At 38.2% G+C, this 27,102-nt stretch overlaps 1 protein-coding gene across 3 annotated transcripts in view; it reads right to left on the bottom strand.

The window, feature by feature from the left end:
• Positions 1–1,196: 1,196 nt before the first annotated feature.
• LOC130554109 (sodium channel protein type 4 subunit alpha-like) overlaps positions 1,197–27,102 on the bottom strand; it is a 31,363-nt gene continuing 5,457 nt past the window's right edge. Inside the window, exons 3-22 of one of the 3 annotated variants that reach the window (XM_057333543.1) lie at positions 25,227–25,368; positions 23,875–24,072; positions 23,448–23,636; positions 23,024–23,368; positions 22,383–22,509; positions 21,061–21,299; positions 20,759–20,932; positions 18,957–19,313; positions 13,840–14,250; positions 9,866–9,983; positions 9,613–9,767; positions 9,020–9,193; positions 8,699–8,725; positions 5,932–6,054; positions 5,412–5,684; positions 4,995–5,048; positions 4,239–4,380; positions 4,051–4,151; positions 3,479–3,749; positions 1,197–2,751 (exon numbers count right to left, since the gene is read on the bottom strand). In XM_057333543.1, coding sequence (XP_057189526.1) covers positions 1,514–2,751; positions 3,479–3,749; positions 4,051–4,151; positions 4,239–4,380; positions 4,995–5,048; positions 5,412–5,684; positions 5,932–6,054; positions 8,699–8,725; positions 9,020–9,193; positions 9,613–9,767; positions 9,866–9,983; positions 13,840–14,250; positions 18,957–19,313; positions 20,759–20,932; positions 21,061–21,299; positions 22,383–22,509; positions 23,024–23,368; positions 23,448–23,636; positions 23,875–24,072; positions 25,227–25,368 — 4,858 coding nt within the window. In that variant the 3' untranslated portion in view covers positions 1,197–1,513. The remainder of the gene's footprint in view (positions 2,752–3,478; positions 3,750–4,050; positions 4,152–4,238; positions 4,381–4,994; positions 5,049–5,411; positions 5,685–5,931; positions 6,055–8,698; positions 8,726–9,019; positions 9,194–9,612; positions 9,768–9,865; positions 9,984–13,839; positions 14,251–18,956; positions 19,314–20,758; positions 20,933–21,060; positions 21,300–22,382; positions 22,510–23,023; positions 23,369–23,447; positions 23,637–23,874; positions 24,073–25,226; positions 25,369–27,102) is intronic. The other 2 variants (XM_057333544.1, XM_057333545.1) reach the window with 2 other exon arrangements.

Raw genomic sequence — 27,102 nt, 5'->3', positions numbered from 1 at the left:
GCCAGGCTCTTGTTCTGTCCAGACTGGACTATTGCACTAGCTGGACTTCCTGCTTGCACAACAAAACTTCTTCAGATGATCCAGAATGCAGCGGCAATAGTGATCTTCAATGAACCGAAGAGAGCACACGTCACTCCTCTCTTCATTAAGTTACATTGGCTCCCTGTAGTCGCTCGAATCAAATTCAAGGCTCTGCTCTTGGCACACAAGACCACCACTGGTTCGGCATTACCTTCACTCGCTAATACAGACTTATGTACCCGCCAGATCCTTACGCTCTGCAAACGAACGACGTCTTGTACCATCCCAAAAAGGGAAAAAATCTCTCTCACGTACCTTCTCTGGATCGGTTCCACATTTGTGGAATGATCTGCCCGCTGCTACAAGATCAGCAGATTCTGTGGCCATCTTTAAGAACCGTCTGAAAACACATCTCTTCCGTCAGCATCTGACCGATCAGTTCTAGCTTGTATCTCTTTTCTACCCTTTCTATAAATATACAAAAAAATAAAACTTCGCTCTGTATACTGTGGTAGGCTTTGTGGGACCAGTTTTATTGCACTTATGCTTTTTTGTTGTCCTTGTGTTGTTCCAATTGCTTCCATTGTTAACCCCATTTGTAAGTTGCTTTGGATAAAAGCGTCTGCTAAATGTAAATGTAAAATGATCATTCCTTCTCTTTGCAGGGTTTGCATAATACAGTTCTTGTCAACCATGAAGCGAAAGAAATCTGTGTACTAGTATTTTCTTAGTTATGTGGATTATGTCATTTTTGTGTTTTCCCCGGGAGTTTTAAAAGATTTATTAACTGACTGCCATTCATTGTAAGAAAAATGCCTTGTATCTGTTTATTAATATATTTATTTTTTGTCACAATTTGCCTTTGTGACAACACAACGAAGTCTGTTTGAAAACAGAAATTGATAAATGCTCATACATCATCCCTCCTTTTATTTCTCTTAATTAATTTTATGAATAAATGTACATATTTTATGCACATTATGAAATGTAGGTTCATGACATAAGAAAATATTAAACGGAGTAGTATTATCGTGCATACTTGCTTTTTGTTCACTTGTTCCTTGCACAAAAAAAACATTCCTCACTTAATCCTGAGTTTTTGTAGTTTTTATAAAGAAACCTAGATTTTGTTATCCTTGGAAAAAATATGAGCTTTATAGGAAATATAGGAGCTGTTGAAAATATTACAGTGCTTTTATTAGCATGATATGTGCAACACATCTGAAGCCTTCGGCCCAGCTGAAGTAAAATTTCTACCTGTGATATATTTGTGTATATCTTCACTTTGATATATTGATGCGTTTTTTTTGTGTGCCTTGATACATCCGTCTATTCACATTAGATCTGACAGTGACGTCTGTCCAGGTTGTAAATGTTGCATATTCTCACATAAAAAAGTGACGTTTAGTTTGCATTGCCTTAAGATTATTCCTGATCATGTTTTTGTGTGTTAAAATCAAACCAACAAAGACCAGTCTTAAAAAAAGAGTTACTAAAGAAAGGTCTCCTCATACGTCTCTTCAGAGTTAAGAGGTTCACAGGATTCAGAATCATGAGACACAGATATTAACACCTGAAACTGGTCAACAGGAGCCATAGTAACGCTCTCATAAGATGGTGGAGAGGAGACCGAGTACGCAGACTCCGAGGGTTCGACCTTCCTTTGACCGTAGTGTTCCTTTATCATAGAGGCGACAAGTCCATCCCGTTCCGGAGCGTTCTCTTCATCCACTGGTGTGTTCTTGTGTATCTGTCTATACAGGTATGATGCTTGTTTCAGTTGACGTTTAAGCAGGTGCCCCCTGTAGGCGCGCTGGATCATGGCGGCTGATATTTCCTCCTGCTTGCGTCTCAGTGTGGTGGTAATGGGCTCATGGGATATCTTGGAGGGGTTTGCCATCATGAACTTTTCCTCCATCTGCTGTTTCAGAGCGTCCATTTCTCCGGTCTCTCCGAGAACACGCTTCGTGAAGGCGAAGAGAATGTCCAGGCAGTGAATTCTGTCTCCGCTCACCATGGGTAAGTCCATGTGGATGAGCTTGATTTTGTTGGGCTTGGCGATACGCAGGGGTTCTGAAAGACTGTCTGCGAAACTGGAAAGTTTGGAGTACTCGATAAAGTGTGTCGCCTCGAAGTCGAACTTTTCCCAAACCTCGTAGAACATCTCGAAGTCGTCTTCGCTCAGTGGTTCCGTACTCTCCTCGGTGGCCACGCTGAAGTTTTCCAAAATAATGGCGATGTACATGTTGACAACAATCAGGAAAGAAATGATGATATAGCTAACGAAAAAAGTTATCCCTACGGAGGGGTTCCCACAGTTGCCCTTCGTATTGGTGCCGGTGTTGACGTAGTTTGAGTTGCATTCTTCTGGAGAATTGTTCAGAATGGGATCCAGCAGGTTATCCCAACCCGCCGACGTGGTGATCTGGAAAAGGGAGATGATGCTGTTCCCGAACGTTTCGAAGTTGAACATGTCGTCGATCCCGCCTTGCTTTTTCACGTAGGCGAAGTTGGCCATGCCAAAGATGGCGTAGATGAACATGACCAGGAAGAGAAGGAGGCCGATGTTGAATAATGCAGGAAGTGACATCATTAAGGCAAAAAGTAACGTCCTTATTCCTTTGGCCGCTCGTATTAGTCGGAGAACTCGTCCTATTCTTGCCAACCTGATCACTCGAAAGAGAGTCGGAGACACAAAGTATTTCTCGATTATGTCAGCCAGAACAATTCCTGTAAGACAGAGCAAACATCAGATATTAATATATGCCTGTCATTCAACGTAAAAATAACCTTTTAGGTTTCATTGAAAACTATTTTGTGACAAAAATGACTATCCATAGTATAATGTTATTGTCAAGCGGTTGCTTTTTCATAGCTCATGAGAATGCGAAGATTTGGAGTTTTCACTTGTGTTTCATCAACTTAGTCTCAGATATTTCTCCTGAAATGGCTTGAGAGAAATAAAAATGATCTGGAATTGGGTCAATTTGATGAGTTCATATTGAGATCTTCAATAATGTTGACTTTTGTTTGCAGACTTGACAAATCTGAGCTCAGTTTGACACATTGTTGAGTTCTCTTTAGAAACTCTCAAATTTCCGATTCTTTTTTCTCAGGAGAAACATCTGATGAAACGCAGATGAGACTTAAACAAGTTTCTGTTTGCTCTTCATTTAATCCCTACATCACTTTAACTGATGTCTAGGAGAAATAATTGAGATCTAAAAGGGAAGTATCTGTGTTTCTTCTTTCTTATGAGTGAACAGCTGTAGGACAAACTATATGAGTTATAATTTATCTTGAACGTACGCTTAACACTTAAGCATAAGTGTTCAATAAGAGGTGAAACACGTTGTCATTATTATCATAGTCATTTGGATAAACCTTAAGTATAAACAAGTGTAAGCAATGTTAAGATGACTTTGATCTTCTTTGATTTGTCCCCATAGTCTCTTACCGACGATGGAAAGAACAACGACTACAAAGTCGAATATGTTCCAGCTGACGGTGAAGAAGTAGCAGCGGAGGGCGAAGAGCTTGATGAGGCATTCAGTGGTGAAGATGATGATGAAGGCCAGGTTGATGTTGTTGAGGATGGACTCCATGTGAGGCGACTGCTCGTCTGTCTCCACCATCATGGTTATCATGTTGAGTATGATGAGCATCATGATGGTGATGTCAAAGGCTTGCTTGGACACCAGGTCAAAGAAGAAGCCTTGTAAGATGTTCTAGACAGAAATGAATGCTTTTTTAAAGTTTGCTTTTTGTGTAAATTAATGTAGTTCTTACTTCAGGTTTTGTCACCCACAACATTTCATATTTTGTGTGTCTCCATTATTAAACAATCAAAATTCAAGTCATCAGCTTTGTAGCTCCATGAATCAGAAAATTGTGCTTACGTTTTACTGTTTTTTTTTATAAATATTTATCGGGGAATCAACCAATATAAACACCATACTGATGGTTTTGATTTTAGCATTTAATTGACAACTATTGTAAGTTCATTGAAGTTGTTCATAGAAATGTTACCAGTGGTCTTGGAATTGGCTTCTGTGGCTTTTTCGATCCCAGTTTCTTCATAGCGTTGTAATATTTCTTCTGCTCTTCTGTCATGAATATATCCTGACCACCTTAACACAGAGAACACGCACCGCTGTTACTTTCATGAACACATTAAATGTCAACAAGAATGATGTGTGTTTATGAATCATCAGCACCTATCATCCTTTTCTGTTGATTGAAGTTGTCGATGATGACGCCGATGAACAGGTTTAGGGTGAAGAAGGATCCGAAGATGATGAAGATGACGAAGTAGAGGTACATGTAGAGGTTTATCTCTTTGACGGGCTGCTCCTCAACCTGGTGCACAAGTAAGAACAATCTCAGGACTAAACAGCTTACACAAATTTTTAAGGTTGTTTAATATTTGATTGCACACTTCTTATGAAGAACTAGGGCTGTCAAACGATTAATCGCGATTAAACACATTCAAAATAAAAGTTTGTGTTTACATAATATTTGTCTGTGTACTGTGCATATTCATTTTGTATTTATAAACACATTCACATACATGCATATATTTAAGAAAAATGTAAAATATACAAATGAATAAACGTTTATATGGAACTTAAATTATTTGTAAACATAAATGAATTAATACATGTAAATATTTCCTAAATATGTATACGTGTATGTTTTTGTGGTTATAAATACAAAATTTATATGCACTAGATCTGGCAATATGTTTCTTTGAATAAAAAATATTAATTATTACAAATTTGTATAGGTTCTTCATATAAGTGTATTGGTTTCTTAAAGCATCAGGACATCCATGGTTTTCTAATAAATTAGAATAATTTTTCTTGTTGAAATTTTAAATGTTTTTTTTATGGAATCAGCCTTAAAAAGTTTTTTTTTAGACTAGTCTGTAATAGCCAATTCTGTCTTTTGGTTCTTGAATAGATCACGCTTACCCCACGAGAATCTATGGCCGCATACATGATTTCCATCCAGCCTTTAAAAGTTGCCTGGAAAACAGAAGATTCTGGTACATACTCATTGAAATACTTACGTTTTTATCTAAAAGAGAATTATGTTCTGCTTCCGACAGCTGAACATAGCAAAACTTGCCTTTTTATTCTTATATATTCGCATTTACCAAAGTGTTGTGTGACTTAACATCAGTCATGTTGTTACCATGGTTACAGAAATTACAACCTATGGTGATAAACAGACCCTTCCTGAAGGTAAATGGAAGGTTAAAGCCCTGGGCTTCTTGGCTTCCTCAACAAAACGCTGTTACATCACAAACCTCAATGTGACTCCCAAAGGTTGTTTTAGGGTTAGATAAATGTTACAATGTGAACTAAACACCAAAAAGCAAGACTTACCACTTGCAGAAGGGAGAGGTAACCAAGACCCACTTTGTCAAAGTTCACTTTCACTTTGGTCCAGTAGAACTGGGTGTCGTTCATGGCTTGGCATTCAGACTTGTTGTTGACCAGGGTCGCGTTGTGGATGTAGCCAGTCCTGTTGACGCACTTCCCAAATTTCCCGGCGAAAAGGTTGACTCCCATGATGCTAAAAATGAGCCAGAAGATCAGGCACACCAGCAGAACGTTCATGATGGATGGAATGGCCCCGATCAACGCATTCACGACCACCTGGACAACAGAAACGGTGACATTATATCATACAATTAATAATCATATTTTGACTGTAGTGTTACTGTGTTGTTCCCATTTTTTTTAAATAGTAACATGGTTCCACTTATAGGCATACAATACATTGATGGAAGAAACATTGTCTGTGAACGATGAATTTCCATAAAACTTGTGTATCAGTTAGTTTCAATATGCTTTTATGTTTTTATTTATGTTTCAATTTGTTCAGGTGAAGCAGAACACTTACCCGCATTCCTTCGAATCGAGACAGGGCTCTCAGGGGCCTCAGAGCTCGAAGGGTCCTCAGAGATTTAATGGCTCCAAAGTCGGAGTAACCCAAAGAGTTAGCTACCAAACTTATCAAAGTCACCTGCGACGGGTAAATACACACACACACACACGTGTGAGAAACCTCTGTACCACCTGACCACAATTCATGACCTAAAATCATTATTTAAACCTGACATCAAGTCTTTAAAGCACTCACAGCTCATCTTGTATGATCAAATCTGGCTAAATTAAACAATTACACTGCACAAAATAAATAAATGAACAACATTGATAGAAGACACTGTTGGGATATTTAAATAATATTGACGTCACTACTAGGTTTCCATTCTATTCTCCAGGCAGATTAAACAGGTGAGATAGAAGAGAAAACACTTCTGCTTTTCTGTTATGGAGGGCTGTGACTGCAGGTACACGAGGATTTCAATGACGTGAAATGACAACAAAACATGGACACGTATGTGAATATGTACATGCCAATCAGTGTACATACCCACATACTCAAATATATGTATTATCTACATGCATATGCATGTTGAGTTCAAGGGATACTTCACCCAAAAATGAAAATTCTGTCATCATTTCCTCACCTTTGAGTTTGTTCCAAATCTGTATAAATGTCTTTGTTCTGATGAACACAGAGAAAGATATTGACTCCCAAAGTAGGAAAAATTACGAAATCATTTTTTTTCTGTTCAACACAAAAGAAGACATTTTGAAGAATGTAGGACACCAAACGGTTCTGGGACATTTGACTACCATTCGATTTTTTCCTACTATGGTAGTCAATGGGGGGCGAAATCTGTCTGGTTATAAGCATTTTTCACACATGATCACTGGGGCCCCTCAGGGATTGGTGCTTGGACCGCTGCTTTTTTCCATCTACACAACATCCTTGGGACCCATCATACGGGCACACGGCTTCTCGTATCACTGTTATGCTGACGACACCCAGATCTACATCTCGTTTCACCCAGACGATACCACTGTAGCAGCTCGCATTACAGCCTAGAAGACATATTAGCTTGGATGAAATAGCATCACCTCCAGCTGAGCCTTGCCAAGACAGAACTACTCTTGTTTCTGGCACACCCTACGGTGCAACACGATCTCACCATCCAACTTGACAATCCCACAATCACTCCTTACAAAACAGCCAGGAACCTCAGAGTCATATTCGATGACCAGCTGTCCTTCAATGATCACATTGCAAAATCAATGCGGTCATGCCGATATGCCTTATTCTACATTAGAAAGGTTAAACCCTATCTCACTGAGCATGCGGCACAACTCCTTGTCCAGGCCCTGGTAATCTTAAGGTTGGTCTACTGCAATGCTCTCGTTGCTGGTCTTCCTGCAAATGCTATCAAACCGCTCCAGCTGGTCCAGAATGCAGCAGCACGCCTCCTCTTCCAACAGCCCAAAAGGGCTCATGTGACTTCCCTTTTCATCTCTCTCCACTGGCTACCGGTTGAAGCCCGTATCAGATTCAAGTCACTAATGCTTGCCTACAGGACTATCACTGGATCTGCACCGGCATACTTTCACACCCTCCTACACCCCATCAAGATCCCTGCGTTCAGCAAACCAGCGGCGTCTTGTATTGCCTTCTCATAAGGGCAGTAAATCGCTTTCCTGCTCATTCTGCTTCACAACTCCTTCCTGGTGGAACATTCTTCCTAACTCAGTCTGGTCAACCACATCTCTCACAACATTCAAAAAACGACTTCAAACCCAACTCTTCTGTGAATACTTGACAAATGACTTAAAAAAAAACTAACCCTCTCTCTTTCTCTCAACAGGTAGTGGTCTAGCTTTTGTGGAAACTAGTAACTTTGTATTGGCACCTATTGTATTATTGCTCCTGTATGACATATCGCTTACTGCTCCCTGAACTCTGTAAGTCGCTTTAGATAAAAGCGTCTGCTAAATGACTAAATGTAAATGTCTTCCAAATATCTTTCTCTGTGTTCATCAGAACAAAGACATTTATACAGATTTGGAACAGCATCATTTTTTTTTTTATGGAATTTGTAGTCCAAACTGTTTTTTTTGTACCAACGATAACATATTTAATGTGAAGTCCCATAAATCGTGTGTTCTTTATAAATAAGAAAATAAATATTATTGTGTTTCTGCAACATATCTAAAGAAGATATTTTAAACATAAAATGTGCAGTTGGCTCAAAACAGAAGAAAAAACTAAAGAACATTACACAAATGAATGAACTATTAAATAAATAGAAAGGAAAAAATTCAAGATTGTCCTGCACAGGTCGAATATTTTGTGTTCACCTTGAAAATCTTTTTTCCAGGATGCAGATTTCAGCTAAAAATGGCGTCACTTTGTAATTTGTAACAGCTTGTTTCCTATATGCTGATAAATGTAAAATGACTGAATGATCTCATTGTAAAGTTTAAAACGTCATGCTGGTAAAATGTTAGTAAAAGTCCTCAAGGATTTTGATCTTCTCCAGATAAAAAATTATTGGTGATAAAATGAGTATACTTTGATATAAAAGCCAAGGTCCTGTGGGGGCATTACAAGTTAACACAGCGTAAAATATAATATTTGGATAAATTGAAATAATTTCATTGTGAAATAAATCTGTTTAGATTGTTTCTGAGACAGAGAAAGAGACGGTGGCGTTTATATCTCGGAGTGGACGAGAGGAAAACTGCACCTGTGGTTCGAGCCTTTACTCACCTTTGACCTATGAACTTACCCTATCATTAGAGGTGTGTGTGGAGATCTGTGTGGGTGAGATGAGCAGGTGACATCGGGTGAGACACACTGATACCGTTCAATGTGTTTGTGTGTGTTTGCGTGCACTTGTGTATATGTTTATATGATCTGGATCTGTCTGACAATACGTTTTCATATTTTCAAAATTGCCATTACTTCATAGACAAGGTCGTACACTTCCTGTTTTAGCTATTAGCTAGCGCAAAATAATAGCTTCTTATTTGACATTTCACTTTCGGTTTCAGCAAAGTGAAGGCTCACACACAGTAAACGTTCAGCACGAGAAGATTTCTCCACTCACATCTACGATCAGAAAGTCCAGCCAGCACCAGTAGTTGGTGAAATATTTCTTGAAGCCGTAAGCGATCCACTTCAGAAACATCTCCAGCACAAAGATGTAGCTGAAGACCTTGTCGGCATATTCCAACACCACCTTCACAACCTTCCTTTGCTCTATGTAAATGTCTTCAAACGCCTGTCAAGAAAACATGTCAAAACACGAGTATCAGACCAGCTACAAATTTCATCTTTGAATATTTATTCTAGACTTCACAAAGCAAACAATTTGTTCTTTCATCATTTACTCCTTCTCATGTCATTTCAAAGACGTATGACTTTATTTCTTCTGCAAAACACAAAACAAGATATTGTGAACACTGACTGAACCCCACTGTATGAACACAAAACCACTGAGACATTTCTCAAAATATCTTCTTCTGTGTTCCACAGAAGAAACACATTTCTGGATGAAATCAAAAGGTGAATAAATGATGACAGAATTATTCTTTTTTTGGGTGAACTATCCCTTTAAGGTTAACTTGTGAAGCCTGATTACAATCTAAATGTATGATTGAGGTCAAGAGTAAATGAATGGGTTCAATCTGGATTCCTCACCAAAGCACCACTACTGAGAAGAATCATGAAGATGAGGAAGGTCTCGAACCAGCTGTGCTCCACAATCTGATAGCAGGTCTTCCTCAACCTCCACCACATCTGTCCCAGACCTTGTGCTGTGTTAATATTACAACACGTACAGCGTCGCATGCAAACTGGACAGAAACACAGAGTAGAAAGTGTGAGCTAACCATTCAGTACCACTGTATACACAACAGTGATATGGTTTCACCACAATGCATCTTTTTCTTACAGTCGGGGAAACACTCCTCTGGTTCCATGCCATCATCTGCCATCTCATAATCCTCTTCCTCGTCCTCTCCGGGCTTCCTCAGGTCCACGGTACTTCCTTCAGACAGATTTATCACTTCCTGGTAAACAAAACAACAGAGAGTGCATTTAGGGACAGTTCACAAAAATATCTTCTATAGTGTTCTGCGAAAGAAAGAAAGTCATGCCGGTTTGGAATGACATGAGGGGGAGTAAATTCATTCAAATTTTTGCGGACCCGTCCCTTTAAGAACCATAAAATAGCCATTTAAGAAAGATTATACAGTATCTGCAGAGTTTTGGGTGTTTTAATAACACAATATTTGCATAGCTCCTAGATTTGTACATACAAACCAGGAGATAAAGACTCGACTCAAATCCTCTGGGCATGCAAACAATTGATAGCTAATAGAACGTGTGCATGGCAAGATATGGCGTGTGATGCTGGCATATGCATCTAATCCACAACCACTTGGAGATCCATGACCTCCGGTGTAATCTGAAGAGCTGTTCTGAAACTGAATACACACTCATTTCTTTTGTTCTTGTAGGCAGATGGCACGGGCCTTCTTAATACAGTTGTGATGAGATTTCCTCTGTGTGTGACGCAAACATATTTGAAATGATTTACAGAGATTACTGGCGTAAAGGTGCCAACACAATCCGGAAGTGCTTAATCCCACAATACAGGTGAGCAGTGTGTGCGTGAGACACATCATGTCGTGTTACCAAGACATCAGTAAAGGTTTTGAGAGAAGTGTCAAATCTGTTGTTCTAATGACCGTCCATTTTCCTTTTTCAGAAATACGGGAAACAATTAAAAGACCATTTTAAATGTTCATTTAATCAGCATTTCTAGATGTATTGTGGTCATTCCAATACAGTGTCTGTTGAATTTCAACAAAATCAAACCTCAGGAGTGACAAAGTCATCCAACAGCAACGTGAATGACTGACAGAATAACAAGACACATGAAATCTGTCATAAAAATCGAGGTTATCACATAAAAATCATTTTTCAACTTAAATACATGTAGAAATATTACTGTGAATTCAAACTTGTTTTCTTTGCAGTGTTTGAGGTCTGAAAAACGACAGAGCATCCTTTCTGTTATTTTGGCCTGTTTCTCCAGGTCTCATTTTCAGCAAATAAATGCAAATAGAAGCCATATTTTTATTTGAAATTTAGGAGAAATATTGTTAGTAGTTCACAGAATGAAACAAAAATGATCATTTCACCTAAACTCATAACTATAAATAGTACATTTTAAAACCAGAAAAAAATGGTCTCTTCATTTTTTCCATGGCTGTATATTCACAAAATAAAAGTCAGTATTTAGTGTGACCTCCGTTGGCACTAAACACAGCTTGAAGTTTTGGGGGAGACAGTCCTGAGAGCCCAGTCTCATGAATTGCGTATAAATAACACGCGGGTTGCATTATCGTGAAATACGGACGCCAAAGTTCGATTTAGCGTGCATAAATACGCCTATTTTTGCATGCATATGATACGCCAATTTAGCGCGCGTGCATATTAACCGGCAATTTGTCTTATTAACCTGTCCCCTAACCCAAACCCTAAACCTAATGTTAGCGTGCATGCATATTATAACCTCTACCCTAACCCAAACCCTAAACCTAACAGTATTATTTTAATTATTTCAGTGTTTCCTCTTCATGTACGTTTCAAAATGGCTGCTCTCCAGCGAGGTGCATGCAAACATTGGCGTATCATATGCACGCAAAATCGAACTTTGGCGTACGCATTTCACGATAATGCAACAGCGTGTTATTTATACGCAATTCATGAGACCGGGTTGGTCCTGAAGATTACAATTAGAAATCAGGGGCCGGATTCACAAAACATTCTTAAGAAAATTCTTCTTAACTGCCATGTTTTTTCTTAAATTGTAATTTAAGAAAAAAGTTAGGAATGTTTTGTATTCCCGAAAAAAACTTCTTGAGATAGTTCTTAAACATTTTCTATAAATTGATCTTAGGGAAAAAATTAAGAAGAATCCAAATTCTCGAAAGAAAATCTGTTGTAAATATCATCTTAAAATTAAGACTCACGGTCGTCTTAAATCTCAAAAGATAAGATGTTTAAACATGTATTTGGTTGTTTTACGTGTGACGTGCATTGTATTGAGCCAGAATAATCATTTTGACGTGTACTTGCCATTAGGGAATATTTATTTTGATATAATAACGATAAGGTCTAGCTCCCTTACTTTACCTTTCAATATTAAAAACGGAGTGCTTTTTACATTATTCTGGGACAAAGTGACTGGAAAAGGAGAGGGTCACAAGTTATTATGCCGTAGTAACACACCAAAAGTATTATAATATATTATATTTTTATTAACGCTTGCTAACATATTAGCTAACATGCGATCATAAATGCCATTTAACACATCACATGCTAATATAGATATATAGGCTATATAAGAACGCGATGTGCTTGTTAAACACATAAAGTTTATTGTATAGATAAACATATACAGTTACCACACGAGCAAGCGAGTGTAATCATATTATTTGATCCTTAAGAAGAAAATGAAGATGTTCTTAAGAAAATATTTGAGAATGTTTTAAGAAATGTTTGAGAATCGCACTTACGAACATTTTTACGAACTTCCTATAATTTATCTTAAGAACAATCTTATATTTTGTCTTCAGAACAGTTTCGTTAATCTGGCCCCAGGATGTTATTCTCTTTTTTTAAGAGAAGGTTCCTGCTCAAGGGTATGGGGAGGCTAATTACTTACTTACTACGGCCATTAATACTGCATTCAAATTTCCTGTGTTTTCCGGTTGTATTCAAATCAAGAGACTGAATAATAGATAAATAAAAACATTGTTACTGTCCATAACTTGTGGAGACAATGCAAGCAATTTTTAACTATTTCATAAACATTAAGCATTTGACATGATCTGAATTAAATGAACTTAATTTTCTAAGCAATCATTTTAGCAAACATTATTAGTAGCCTAAATGATGGCATGCACTATATAAATTAAACAGAAAACACGAGACTACCAAATTGATATAGAAGTATTTAACAGCAGCTATTAAGAGACAATGTGGTTTATGATTTGGATGTTAAATATACCGCACACCCACTGGATCACTACACAGAGCACAACATTTTCCCACAATCCCATTTCAATTCACTATAACAAGAAAATCAATGTTTTCTTATTTGAATTGAATAATACTCTGAAAATATGCTTTAAAGAAAAATGTCTATATGCAAGGCAGCTACGATAGTTTTGTGTGTGACAACTGTGTGACTGTACATGTGTTTTGCATTTCTTTTTCACAGAAGAAAGTCGAGTTTCAAGGGAAATGTGGATGAGTATAATGACAGAATTGTCATTTTTGTGTGACCTGTTCCTTTAAAACATTAAAGGTTCATTGATTTGTACTAATGAGGGCTCATTGGGCTCTTCCCCTAATAAAGCAGCATCTCATGATGACATTTACACATTGTCTTCGCTCCTCTAGCCTGTTTTCTTATATAACAGACATGCGGTGCCCGATGGGTTCACCTTGTCTTCTTAGCAGATTATCAGATTATGAATCCGCATGCCCCTGCGAGAGTCCCGCTGCCACCCGGTGCCTCACACGCGCATCCTGTCGCTGACCTTTGACCCCAGATCTCACCCACTCACAATAAATATATATTCAACATTTATGTGCAACATATGAAGGTTTTCGATTGTGTTCTAGATCTGATTTGTCTTGAAAGTGAATTATTTTGGAAGTGTATCCAGTTATTTATTTTATAAGAAGAAACGTTGTATTTTAGGACTTGTTATATTAACGCTTCATTGTTTTCCTCGCTTTTGTAAGTCACTTTGGATAAAAGCATCTGCTACAGTAAATGTCAATATTACAGAATCAAACTTGATTAAAATGGGGGTCGGTGTTAAATTAAATAGTACAACTTCTCACCGGTGTCTGTTCTTCATCCTCTGATGTCTCAGTCTCTTCATCCTCTTCTTCTAGAAATTCCATATCGGATTCTCCAGGTGCGATGGGCACGCAGATGGTAAGATTGGGATTGGTCATATAAGTGTTCTCTTCCTCTGCATTAACATCCTTTTCTCCGTACCGCCCGAACCTTCCCACAATGCCGTTGCACTCTGCGTGGTTGGCTTTCAGAGACGCCCGTTCCTCTTTGGCTTTCCGACTGCTCGAGGTCATGTTCCCGTTGTCTTTGATGGCGCTGAGCAGCCAAGTCACACCAGACTGGATTCGAGCGAAGGCAATCTGGAGATTGTTCATTTCTCCATCGTCATCGGGCGCTGAGAGATTATCAGAGCTGAAGGAGCTCAGCAGCAGAGCCAGAAACAGATTCAGCACCTACAGAGAAAAGCGTCGGTGAGTATGAGCTAATATAGCTAATGACACATATCATTAAAGAAGAAAGAGTCTTTTACAGGTTTGGAATGACACGAGGGTGAATAAATGATGACAGAATTTGTATTTTGGGGTGAACTGTTCCTTTAAAAGGGGATTATAACACTGTTTCCTGATGTTATTTACACATAGTCTGGTAAGACAACAGATGTACAGAAAGATCTAGTGAAACACTAGTAAATCTTGGAGCTGAGTTAAAACCCATGTTATCGGTTACATGAACAACGGTTTCCACAGTGGTGAGGATGAGCTGGTTTGAGTGGGTTGTTTCAAAAACCTGATTAGTTTTACTCTGATTTTTAATCACAATAATCCACAAAAATAATCCTAAACAGAGAGAGAGAGAGAGAGAGAGAGAGAGAGAGAGAGAGAGAGAGAGAGAGAAGAATGCTGGCTTGTTTAAAATGAGCAGGGTTTAGCATCATTAGAATTTGATCAGATCTGATCCATTTCTGCCTATTTTATATGATTCTTATCGATGGGTTAAAAAATTTAAAGTCAAACATTTATCTAACAAACCATATGGTACTTTAACCTATACTTACTGACTGGTTTGCGAAATCATATAGGAATCATATATCATATAGGAAAATGAACCATGGTTTTACTGTTAGTGTACTAACCATGTTTTTTAACTTCACTTTCACAGTCTGTGAGGTATGTATTCACTTAGTTTTTTCTCTATTGCTAACACACAATTCATGAAACAATTCACCATTTTCTCACAACTATAAACACATTCTCAGAACAATACACCAACTTGTACAAACCCCACACAAAAACCTCCTCATTTGGCAAAGGTCCATGTCCTCATTCAGAAAACACTAACACATAATATATTGAACTGAAGTGTCAAGATGTAATCTGAAATAGCACACATTTATCCATCAGTAAACATTCAGTAGCAGAACTGATGACACACCGATCCGAATCTCAGGATAATATCAATAGGAGCATCCTAGAATCATCTACAGGGCTTTATACTACTTACCTACTGTAAACATACTGTATAAATACACTTTATATGAGAGGAATTTTACTATTCTGCATGTATACAGTGAACTGCAGCACATGGCCTTAAATTTGTGATTGCCTAGTTTATTTGTAGCATTTTTTTTAAATAAAAAAAAAAAAGTTAAGAAGGTTATTGATGATATTACTCCTCTGAAGTCAGTGAGAAGACTGGCAGACAAAAAGCGCCTTGGAGAAAATCAACAGTAGTACAGAGGATGTGGCGGAAAACGAAACTTGAATTTCATTATAGCATCTATAAAGACAGTCTTCACGCTTTCAATGCGGAACTTGGCACAGCCAGACAGACCATCTTCTCAAACCTTATAAACAGTAACTTAAACAACACTCGCACTCTCTTTGCTACTGTCGAGAGACTAACAAACCCTCCAAGTCAGATTCCCAATGAAATGCTCTCCGACGGTAAATGCGATGAGTTTGCTTCCTTCTTTTCTGAGAAGATCAATAATATCAGAAAGGCGATTAGTACATCCGCAAGTTATACAGAGGTCAGACAGATTCACAAAACACAAGCTACTTTGTCTGCTTTTGAAGAAATCGATAGCAACATTTTGAAAGAAATAGTACAACACCTTAAATCATCAACATGTTATCTTGACACACTTCCCACATCTTTTTTCAAAAGTGTGCTAAACTGTTTAGAAGTAGATCTGTTAGAAGTGATAAATGCCTCACTTCTTTCTGGGACTCCCTGAATACTGCAGTTGTTAAGCCCCTCCTGAAAAAGAGCAATCTTGATAACACCATATTGAGCAACTATAGACCGATATCGAATCTCCCTTTTATAGGCAAGATTATTAAGAAGATTGTTTTTAACCAGCTGAACAACTACTTAAACTCTAATGGATACCTGGACAAGTTTCAATCTGGTTTCCGACCGCATCACAGTACAGAGACAGCGCTCATAAAGTTAATGAGTGATATTCTCCTAAATTCTGATTCTGGCAAAATATCAGTGCTGGTACTGCTAGATCTCAGTGCTGCATTTGACACTGTCAATCATAACATACTTCTAGAGAGACTAGAAAACTGGGTCGGTCTTTCTGGGACGGTCCTCAAATGATTCAGGTCATACTTAGATAGGAGAGGTTATTATGGGAGTATAGGAGTATAGGAGAGCAAGTGGACGTCAATGACATGCGGAGTCCCACAAGGCTCAATTCTTGCACCACTCTTGTTCAGCCTGTATATGCTCCCACTGAGTCAAATAATGAAAAAGAACCAAATTGCATATCACAGCTATGCAGATGACACCCAGATTTAATTAGCCTTATCACCAAATGTGCCCCATTGACTGCCTCTGCCAATGCATTGATGAAATTAATAGTTGGATGGGCCAAAACTTTCTTCAGTTAAACCAGGAGAAAACTGAAGTCATTGCATTTGGAAACAAAGATGAAGTTCTCAAGGCGAATGCATACCTTGACTCTAGGGGTCAAACAACTAAAAATCAAGTCAAGAATCTTGGTGTGATTCTGGAGTCAGATCTTAGTTTCAGTAGTCATGTTAAAGCTGTAAGAAAATCAGCATACTACCATCTCAAAAACATTGCAAGAATTAGATATTTTGTTTCCAGTCAAGACTTGGAGAAACTTGTTCATGCCTTCATTACCAGCAGGGTGGATTATTGCAATGGTCTTCTCACCAGCCTTCCCAAGTAAACCATTAGACAGCTGCAGCTCATACAGAACGCTGCTGCCAGGATTCTCACTAGAACCAGAAAATCTGAGCATATTACACCAGTCCTTAGACTCCCTACACTGGCTTCCAGTTACTTTTAGGATTGATTTTAAAGTACTGTTACTCGTTTATAAATCACTAAACGGCTTAGGACCGAAACACATCGCAGATATGGAACAGACCCCTTAGATCAATAGGATCAAGTCAGTTAGATATACCAAGGGTTCACTCTAAACAAGGGGAATCCGCTTTTAGCTTTTATGCTGCTTGTAGCTGGAATCAGCTTCCAGAAGAGATCAGATGTGCTAATATTATCAACATTTAAATGCAGACTCAAAACTCATCTTTTTAGCCGTGCATTTACTGAATGACTTAATGAGCACTGTGCCTTGTCTGAACTGACTGCACTATATTTCATGTATAATCCGTTTATTCTAAACTGTTTTTTATTAACTTTAAATCATTTTTTTATTATTTTAAAGGTTTTTAAATTCCCTGTTTTATTGTTGTGATTATTTTTAGATGATTATTTTTTATGTAAAGCACTTTGAATTACCATTGTGTATGAAACGTGCTATTTAAAATAAACTTGCCTTCCCAATCATTTATTTTATTTCAATAAACAGAATTGTTTTCAATTTTATGAAATAAAATAACCTTGGTTTATTGCTCATTCTTGGATTTGATAGTTCCTTCAAAATTAGTTTAACCGTTTTTTTAATCCTAAAGCTGTAATCCTTAATTTTGTGTGTTACTTTTGTAATATTGTTATTTACACAAAAGTTGAAAACTGTCTTTTTACCCTACGCAAAGAAAATATATTTTCCTATATATTAACTGTCAATACACGAATTCTTAAAATATTTTGTCAGTAACACTTTCATTTAGATTGAATCAAGTCATATAGTTAGAGATAAGATTCTGAATTCAGAATTTATAACATTGCATTTTTACATGTAACCAGCATTTAAAACCATTATACAATAACTAAAGACTAGCAGCGGTTTTCACTGTACAGCATGTTAACAACACATATTCCTTCAGCAAGCCTAGAATAAGACTTCTGTCTTCAAGGTTCATGTGATTTTAATCAGTATTACGGCTGTCAAACTATCTATCACGAGTAATTGCATCCAAAATAAAAGTTTGTGTTTACATGATGTACTGTACATAATAATTTTGTATTTATAAAAACATACACATATATGCGTATATAAAAAAATATAAAATTAATACACATTAATAATTAATGTAAATGATTGGTAAATATAAATAAATACATGTAAAAATTTCCTAAACGTGTTTGTTTTTTATATTTAGAATATATATATATATTTTCCTTTATTTAGCCAGGAGAATCCCATTGAGACTTTACAGTCTCTTCTTCCAGGGAGACCTGGTCAATATGCACAGTACACAGACAAATATTTTAACACAAATTTTTATTCTGGATGCGATTAATCACGATTAGTCATTTGATGGCCCTAATCAGTACCCTCATGGACCGTATACATATAAGCCACATCAACCCATGAACTGTAACTTTAAAGGAAATCAACTGTTTTTTCACAGCCATTTACAGCAGCCTAATGTTTATTTATCCATATTTATCCTGGTTTACAATTCTGGTTGAATATTTGTATATCAAACTGTTAACAAACTGCTCTCATGTGATTTCCTTTGGTAGCCGTCTTAATGTAAAACTGGAAACTTGGGAGGTTTAGTGGCATCTTATTTTCTGGGAAAAGACCTTCATTAAGTCTGCGAAGAGGTCACGACTGGATCACGGCAGATAATCTGGGACAAATAAGTAATATTTCTAAAACGCCAACTCATGTGTCCTCATAAACTGAGATTTTGTGATGATGTATTTGAATACAAAGAACCCCTATTCATGTTTATATTTTTCAAAAAACCATATAAGCTTTCATACTCACCACCAGGTTTCCTATGACCATGACCAACATGAAGACCAGAATGCAAAGTGGCTGTCCGGCGACCTCCATGCAGTCCCACATGGTCTCGATCCACTCGCCGCACAGGACCCTGAACACGATGAGGAACGAGTGGAAGAAGTCTTTCATGTGCCAGCGAGGGAGCGTGCAGTCATTGCTGATCTTACAAACACAATCCTGATAGTTCTTCCCGAACAGCTGCATGCCCACCACGGCGAAGATGAAGACGATGATGGCCAGGACCAGCTTCAGGTTACCCAGAGCACCCACAGAGTTACCGATGATCTTTATCAGCGTGTTGAGCGTGGGCCACGACTTCGCCAATTTAAAAACTCTCAGCTGAGGACAAAACACAGAACATGAAAAAATGGGGTTTAAGCCAATTTACCTAACTTGGTTTTGTTTTTATAAATCATCCAATTGTGTTGCCAGTTCAACTGATGTAGAACGACAACAACAACAAAAAAGAAAGTCTAGCCCACTTTTTTAGAACTCAACAATGAAATGTTTAATCTCACTAATGGATAAAGGATTACTGCTCTGCCAAATATGCAAATGTGGATGAAGCCATAAAAAACAAAGAGGGTTGAGTTTTTAACATAAATACATACACAGCAGTGTTTAACAACAGTGCTTAATACCACAATGTCAAGAGACATGATAAGATGTGGACCGCTTTAATCTGATGATGAAGAGTAAAGCCAGTTGATTTCAAGCAGGTCAGCCAGTTCATATGGACTGTGTGTGCCACATTGTGGCTAGATGTGATGTTCGAAGGGCATCGTTTATTATTTATGAATAATTAGTATGGCTGTCAAACGATTAATCGCAAATAATCGCATCCAGAATAAAAGTTTATGTTTTTAATATGCATGTCTGTGTACTGTGCATATTAATTATGTATTTTAAAACACATAGACATACACGTATACATTGTTATGTTTACATGTATTTATTTATACTTACCAATAATTGAAATGAAATATAAATGTTTATACATTTTTATATTTTCTTAAATATATGCATGTTTGTGATTATGCACAGTGCACAGACATACAGGTATATTATGTAAACACACATTTTTATTCTTGATGCGAATAATCGCGATTAATCGTTTGACAGGCCTAATTATTAGTGATATTTACTGTATAATTAAAATGTATTTTGCCTCATCTGCCATCTTGGGTTGTTTTTTTTACTAGCATTGTTTCAATGCTTTATGGCAATGGTTCCCAAACTGGTGTACACGTAACTAAGCAAAGATGTGACTGCCCTTCTCGACAACGTACCGTTGCGAAAAAGGTTTTTTAGCACTTACCAGCGTAAAGAACTAATATCGACAAATACCGACAAAAGAAATACAAATATCGACAAAACAAAAACAAATATGCATAAAGAACAATTTAAGACTCTGTCTGATACATGTCAGAGTTGCGTCAAGTCACATCAAGCACATCCGTCTCTCTAAACCGTGAGTCGTTTAATTAAAATACAATGCTTGGTTGTATATTAATGATGTGAGAGTTAGTCTACAAATGTAAATGTGTTAAAAGTGCAAGTGACTGTACAGTTGTGACTGTAGTCTAAGAGAGTTTTAGAGAGGGGTTGTGTTTTATGTTTTAATCATAGATGGCGATAGAGAGGCAAAAGTTATGGATAGCATCTTTAATCGACCCTTTGAAACAATGCGTCTTTAATGCATGTATACATTTGAGCAAAATATAAATACATTGATAAAACTTTATTTCCAAGCAGAGTCTAAAGCCGGTGCTGGTCAAACTCACCAGTCTGAATGAGCGGAGGACGGATAGACCTTCCACTCTGGAAAGGCACAACTCCATCAAACTCAAACAAACAATAATTCCATCAAAGATGTTCCAACCCTGCTGAAAGTAATAGTACGGATCCAGAGCCAAGACCTTCAGCACCATCTCAGCTGTGAAGATTCCAGTAAACACCTGGTAAGCATGAAAAACATTACATTAAATGTCTGATGTTGAGAAATGGCAGAAGCGACAGAATCGGCATCAGGTTGATTCTCGCTATCAACGAATACATTGTGATACAAATAGACAACGGTCCTCACCAGGTTTCCGACGCTGAGCATGCTGTTGAATTCATCCGTCATGGGGTAATGCTCCAGCGCCATGAACAATGTGTTGAGCACAATGCAGATGGTAATGGCCAGATCCAGGAAGGGATCCAACACCATGACTTTAAGCCCCTCCTTCAGTCTCAGCCAGGCCGGAGAACATGTCCAGATCAGGTACTTCTTGGCGAATTCATAGCAGCATTGAGGACATTTCTGACGGGCTTCTTCAAATTCTGAGAGGACGACAGACATGAGTAACCAAAAATAAATCTGGACATGAAAATGGGCGATGTGGATGAGTGGAAACGTTAATGTATGATAATTTGGGGCTTTAAGATGAAAACGTTTGTGATGATAAAAGTTTATCTCAGGCGGAAATGAGATTTGCTTCTTAAAGGGACAGTTCACCCAAAAATTCTGTCTTCATTTATTCACCCTCGAGTTGTTCCAAATCTGTATAAATGTCTGAACACAGAGAAAGATATTTGGAAGAATGCTTGTAAACAAACCGTTTTTGGCCACCGTTGACCACCATAGTAGGAAAAAATACAATGGTGGTCAAAAGCGCGCCAGAACTGTTTGCTGTCCTACATTCTTTAAAATATCTTCTTTTGTGTTCAACAGAACAAAAACATTGCTAAAGCAATTTTTCCTACTATTGTAGTCAATGGTGGCCAAGAACTGTTTGGTTTCAAGCATTTGTCAAAATATCTTTCTCTGTGTTCATCAGAACAAAGACATTTATACAGATTTGGAACAACTCGAGGGTGAGTAGCCTAAATGAAAACTGAGTTTTCATTTTTTGGGTGTGAAGGGACCAGTGCCGTGTAGTCAATGTCTCATGACTCCAGAAGTGTTTGAGAGCTTTGTGTTCTTGTTTATCTATTGATAACCAATCATGTGAGCTTGATTTAAGTAATGACGTAGTTAGTTAACTCTGTTAGCTTAAATACGGCTGCATTTTGGATGTAAGGCAGGTCGGCCTGTGGAACTCCTTGAGAGTGCTGAAGCTGACTTCTACTGGCCAAACTACAAACTATGTTCTATTAATTACAATCCGGACTTCTTGTCTTCATTCATTCATAACTGGTCTACGGGTCTTTTACTGTAAATCCCCTTACAGGTGAACTGTTCCTTTATGCCTCCTGCTTCTCATATGCTTTTCTTGAGAAATGAAAGATTTCTTCTGAGCTATGAAGGGCATCACAGGTTTTGTTGTGAGTAAAGCAGACTAGCATTTATATTATGAAATAGAATCTAAATTTACACGGTACATTTTCTATCAGTTTGTGGGGGTTAAAGAATAGAAATCTCACCATCCATGTCATCACTGAAGAAGCTGATGGAGCTCAGGCCTCTCTTCCTGCGAGGGGGCGGGACTTCCTCCTGCACGTCACCTGTCTGTTTGGGAGCTGCGCTCTGTTCTTTCTGACACGCTTTCTCCTGCCAATCGAAATGAATGTTATGAACGTTAACGTGTCTTAATGTCTAGTGTCAGCTTCCCATAAGAAAAATCACATACGTGTAAGTGATCTCTTTAATATCTCTCTCCTAGACATCAAGGACATTAAATCAAGAGCAAATGGAAACTTATGATTAAGCCTCATCTGCGTCTCAGATATTGAAAAAACAAATGTCCCTGTCATTAGCGTTTGAGAAGATATCTCAGCAATGTGTCAAACTGAGCTCAGATTTGTCAAGTCACACAATTTTTGAAGATCTCAATATGAACTCGAACATTTCTCATCAGATTTAAAACGAAAAAAGCTAGCACACGAATCATATGGACTGATGAGATCAGCAGCCACTCTTACCATCTACTTTCCTAGTACAGAAAAAGAGGAAAAAAGTTGGAGAATGACAAGAGGGTGAGCGCTCTTTTGATATAACCTTGACCTTTATGATATAAGTTGACACTGTTTAGTCTTCATTTATCCTGTTTTCCTGCTTCACTGACCTTGTCGTCTCTGACCTTCTCTATACTGATGGCTGGCAGTGATGGCGGGGTGTGCGGCCCGACACCCGTGATGCCGTTCTGCTCCATAGAAACGTTCAGTCTGCCGTTGAGGGCGAGCGTCAACACCTGCGACGAGTGACTTCTGATGCTGCCCGTACGACGCTTGTGCCACGGTGTTGCCGTGGAGCCCGCCTGGCTCCGCCCTTCGCCGTGGATGCTGCGTTCGTCATCTGCGAAGTCGGCCTCTGAATTGTTGCGTGGACGGGAGGTGAAGATGCTGATTTGACTTCCTCGACGTGTGCTGAGAGGATGTGAGGAGAGTGTCGCCAGAAAAGGGTGAGCTGGCTGGAGGAGAGCAGTTTTATGTGATTAAAAAACTCATTTAATGATTGATTAAAGTCATGAAGAAATTAAAGATACTTACTTTTTCATCAAACAGGTTAAACTTTGATGCTTGGAGATCTGGGTTGTCTTCCGTCTCCTCTGACAGTGTTCTGTGGGATCTTGTTCTACATCGGGTTTGTTTTACGGTGTCTTTACGAGAGAAGGTAGTGGGAGATATTTCTGCCGTCTGGATCATCTCTGCTTCTTTTCTGCGCTGCTTTGCTAATGCCTAACACCAAACACCACAGACAACTTATCAGATCTCACTAGAAAATGTACTTGCAACATAAAGAAACATAGTATTTCTAAATGATTTTCAAGTTGGTTTGGCTAAAGTCAACATGAAATAATGTGTGTGTGTTTTTTCAAAGTGAAAGTAGATCTGGGCAAGATCCAGTTTTCTTTCAACTAGTTCAATTAAAATGAGGAGATTAGGGCAAACGGTTTATCATTCCACATTGTTTTACACTCTGCTCCTTGTGTAGCTGTTCCATGGCCAGCTGAAACTCTCTCTCTTTCGTCCAGGCTTCGGCGATGGTCGCCTGGTTCTGCTCTTCATATGCCATGGCCACCACAGCCAGGATCAAGTTTACCAGGTAAAAAGAACCCAGAAAAATCACCAGCACAAAGAAAACCATGTAGGTCTTGCCCGCTGACCGCAAAGTCTGCCAGAGAGAAGAGACAGTTATGAAAGATATTAAAACATTGGAGATATTAAGATTCCTTTAAATTCTTTTAAAGGAGTAGTTCACTATAAAATGAAAATTTCATGATCATTCAGATTCACATGTCATACAAGCCATCCGTGTGTTTATTTCTTCTGTCCTAAACAAATTGAGGCGTATGAGGAAAGCTTTCCAGGATTCTTCTCCATAGAATGCACTTAAACGGGGGGCTGTTGGTTAAGGTCCAAATTACAGTTTCATCGCACACCAGCCGATAAATAAGGGTGTTGTCTAGCGAAACGATTGGTTATTTTCCAAAAAACTAAAAAATGATATACTTTTAAACAAATATATGGCTTTAACTGCCTCTGCGATGCACGTCTAGACAACACCCTTATTCATCGGCTGGTATCGTGTAGAGTCTTTTGAAGCTGCGATAAAACTGAAATTTGGACCTTAACCAACGGCCCCCCGTTTAAGTGCATTAAATGAGTAAGTACCCTGGAAAGCTTTCCTCAAAAGCCTCAATTTGTTTTCGACAGAAGAAATAAACACACGGACGGCTTGTATGACGTGGGTGAGTGAATTATCATGGAATTTTAACTTTGTAGTGAACTACTCCTTTAAATCCTTTATATAGATTCCATTTTCAATTAACAAAATTAATTGATTATTATTATTAATAATAACAATAATAATAATACTAGTACACTGGAATTAGAATTAATGAACAGATTAAATATATATATATATATATTTGTGTAAAAGTATTATTATGAACTCAAGGAAAAGTATACCTAAAAGCAAAAATACATTTAATTTTGAACCTATATGACTGCAAAACACAATAGAAAATATATTTGTTAGCGAAACAACATTGTACCCCATTGACTTCTATTGTATGGACACAAAACTACTGAGACCTTTTTCAAAATATCTTATTTTGTGTTCCACAGAAGAAAGAGTCAGGGTTGGAATGACATGAGGGTGAGTAAATGATGACAGAATAACTCAAAGGGTAACATTTATGTTTGCACACATCGGGTTAGAGAATTAATATATCGCACCGGTCCTGTGTAAATGTAACATTTATGTTATGCATATGCTTAAAAAGCCGTCTGATAGCAGAATCCGGGTTGTCGGGTGTAATATACCTGATGATAGAGGTTTTCCCAGTAGTCTTGTGTCATTAATCTGAAGAGAGCCAGGAAGGCCCAGCCAAAAGTGTCAAAACTCGTGTAGCCATAGTTTGGGTTCCGACCTGTTTTCAAACAGTCGAACCCATCAGGGCACTTTCTGCATTGAGAAAACAACAGAAGATATTTAACAATAATGGATTGTAAAAAGTTTAAATGTTATATAAACATGAGACATACCATTTTTGTTCATTATTTTGATTTTGTGGTAGAAAATGACCCAGGACAGGTTTAGTAGCATCCTAAACTTTTCTATTTGCATAAACGCAATAACGGTTTAAATAAAGATGGATAAATCATCTCAGTTTTTGTCCTGTGGGAGGACACAGCGGGTCACAAACAGAAGATTATAAGCAAACAGATGGATATCTAGTTGCAGTAAATTTATCGTTTTTTTATTTTGGCCTCAGTTCATCTTCTCTTTCCTTCCGTTACCATGGCGACGTTAGGTTTGAGTGACAGACCGAGCAGAAACCGGACACATGTCAATCTCACAGAGGGATCATTTAGTAATGCTGCTGCCAACAGCTGGACGAAACCAGGCCATCTGTAAATCTCTCGCCCGAGGACAGAGAGACATGGCGACCGTGATCTCCCTGACTGTGTGTGCAAACAAAACAGTGCAGGAAAATAACACGGTAGGAGGTTGGAACAATATAAACTAATGAATGCAACTTCTGAAAGTTAAGACAAATGTCTGAAGATAAACTCTCAGACAAATGTCTCTGTTGCGATCATTTCTAGAAGAAACAATTGAGACATTAAAAGATCCTAATGAGTGATTTCTGTCTCTTGCAGGTTTGGTCCAGCTGTCAGAAGATGAAGTTAAAGGGATGGTTCACACAAATTTAAAGGGGTCATATGACACGGCTAAAACGAATATTATTGTTTGTTTTAGATGTAATGTAATGTGTATACACGATTTAAGGTTCAGAAACGCTGTATTTTCCACATACTGTGCATGTTTGTATCTCCTCTTTGCCCCTCCTCTCTGAAACAGGCAGATTTTTAACAAAGCTCATGGCTCTGAAAAGCGAGGTGTGCTATGATTGGCCAGTTTACTAGTGCGTGGTGATTGGTTGAATTCTGCAAGCGTGTGACGGAAATGTAACGCCTCTTACCATATGTGGAACATCAGGTTCCAACCAAGGGCCAATCTTCCGGTCTCTCTCGTGAAACCAACACGGAAGTGACTAAAACTGCAATTCATCGACTGGCCGCTAGAGGCTGGCTCCAAAACAGAGCAGAATCTCATTGAGCCCCATGTTAAAATGGCCAACTTTACAGCACAAAAAAACATGTTTACAGCCTGGTACAAAAAATTATTTTGGTCTATATAGGTAATTTTACCCTTCATGACAACTGTGAGGAGAGTGATTTTTTTTATAACTCACCCATTTAACTTATATTAAGCCTTAAAATTCAGCAAAATAGTTGCGTGGCCACTTGAGTGACAAGTGATTTCAGCCAACCGGGCACCTCAGCTCCAACCACGTCCTGCCTCTTTTCCCATTTACGATAATCCGGGAGTGACACGGAGATGCCAAGATGGCGACGACTGGCTCCGCCTACTTTAGGCTTCATTTTTACTCTTCACAAACCTACGGGTGCAACACATTCTCACTCCCGACTCGTCACATATTTACGCTCGGTCAGCGTCCTTCGGCATCACTTTTGAATGCGCAGGGTACCCCTTTGGCGTCGTTTTTCGACATGAAGGGCACGCGAATTTTACTGTCATTATGAAAATGTATATTAGATAGAATTTTCAATTATGATGTTTCGGGGTTTTCATTTAAGTTTAATGGCCAGGATAATTGCGTGTACATGACGC

The sequence above is a fragment of the Triplophysa rosa genome, linkage group LG5 (assembly GCF_024868665.1).
Source record: "Triplophysa rosa linkage group LG5, Trosa_1v2, whole genome shotgun sequence".
In the NCBI taxonomy this organism is placed as follows: Eukaryota; Metazoa; Chordata; class Actinopteri; order Cypriniformes; family Nemacheilidae; genus Triplophysa; species Triplophysa rosa.
The sequence above is the reverse complement of the archived record's forward strand: the minus strand, read 5'-3'. Positions and strand labels throughout refer to the sequence as shown.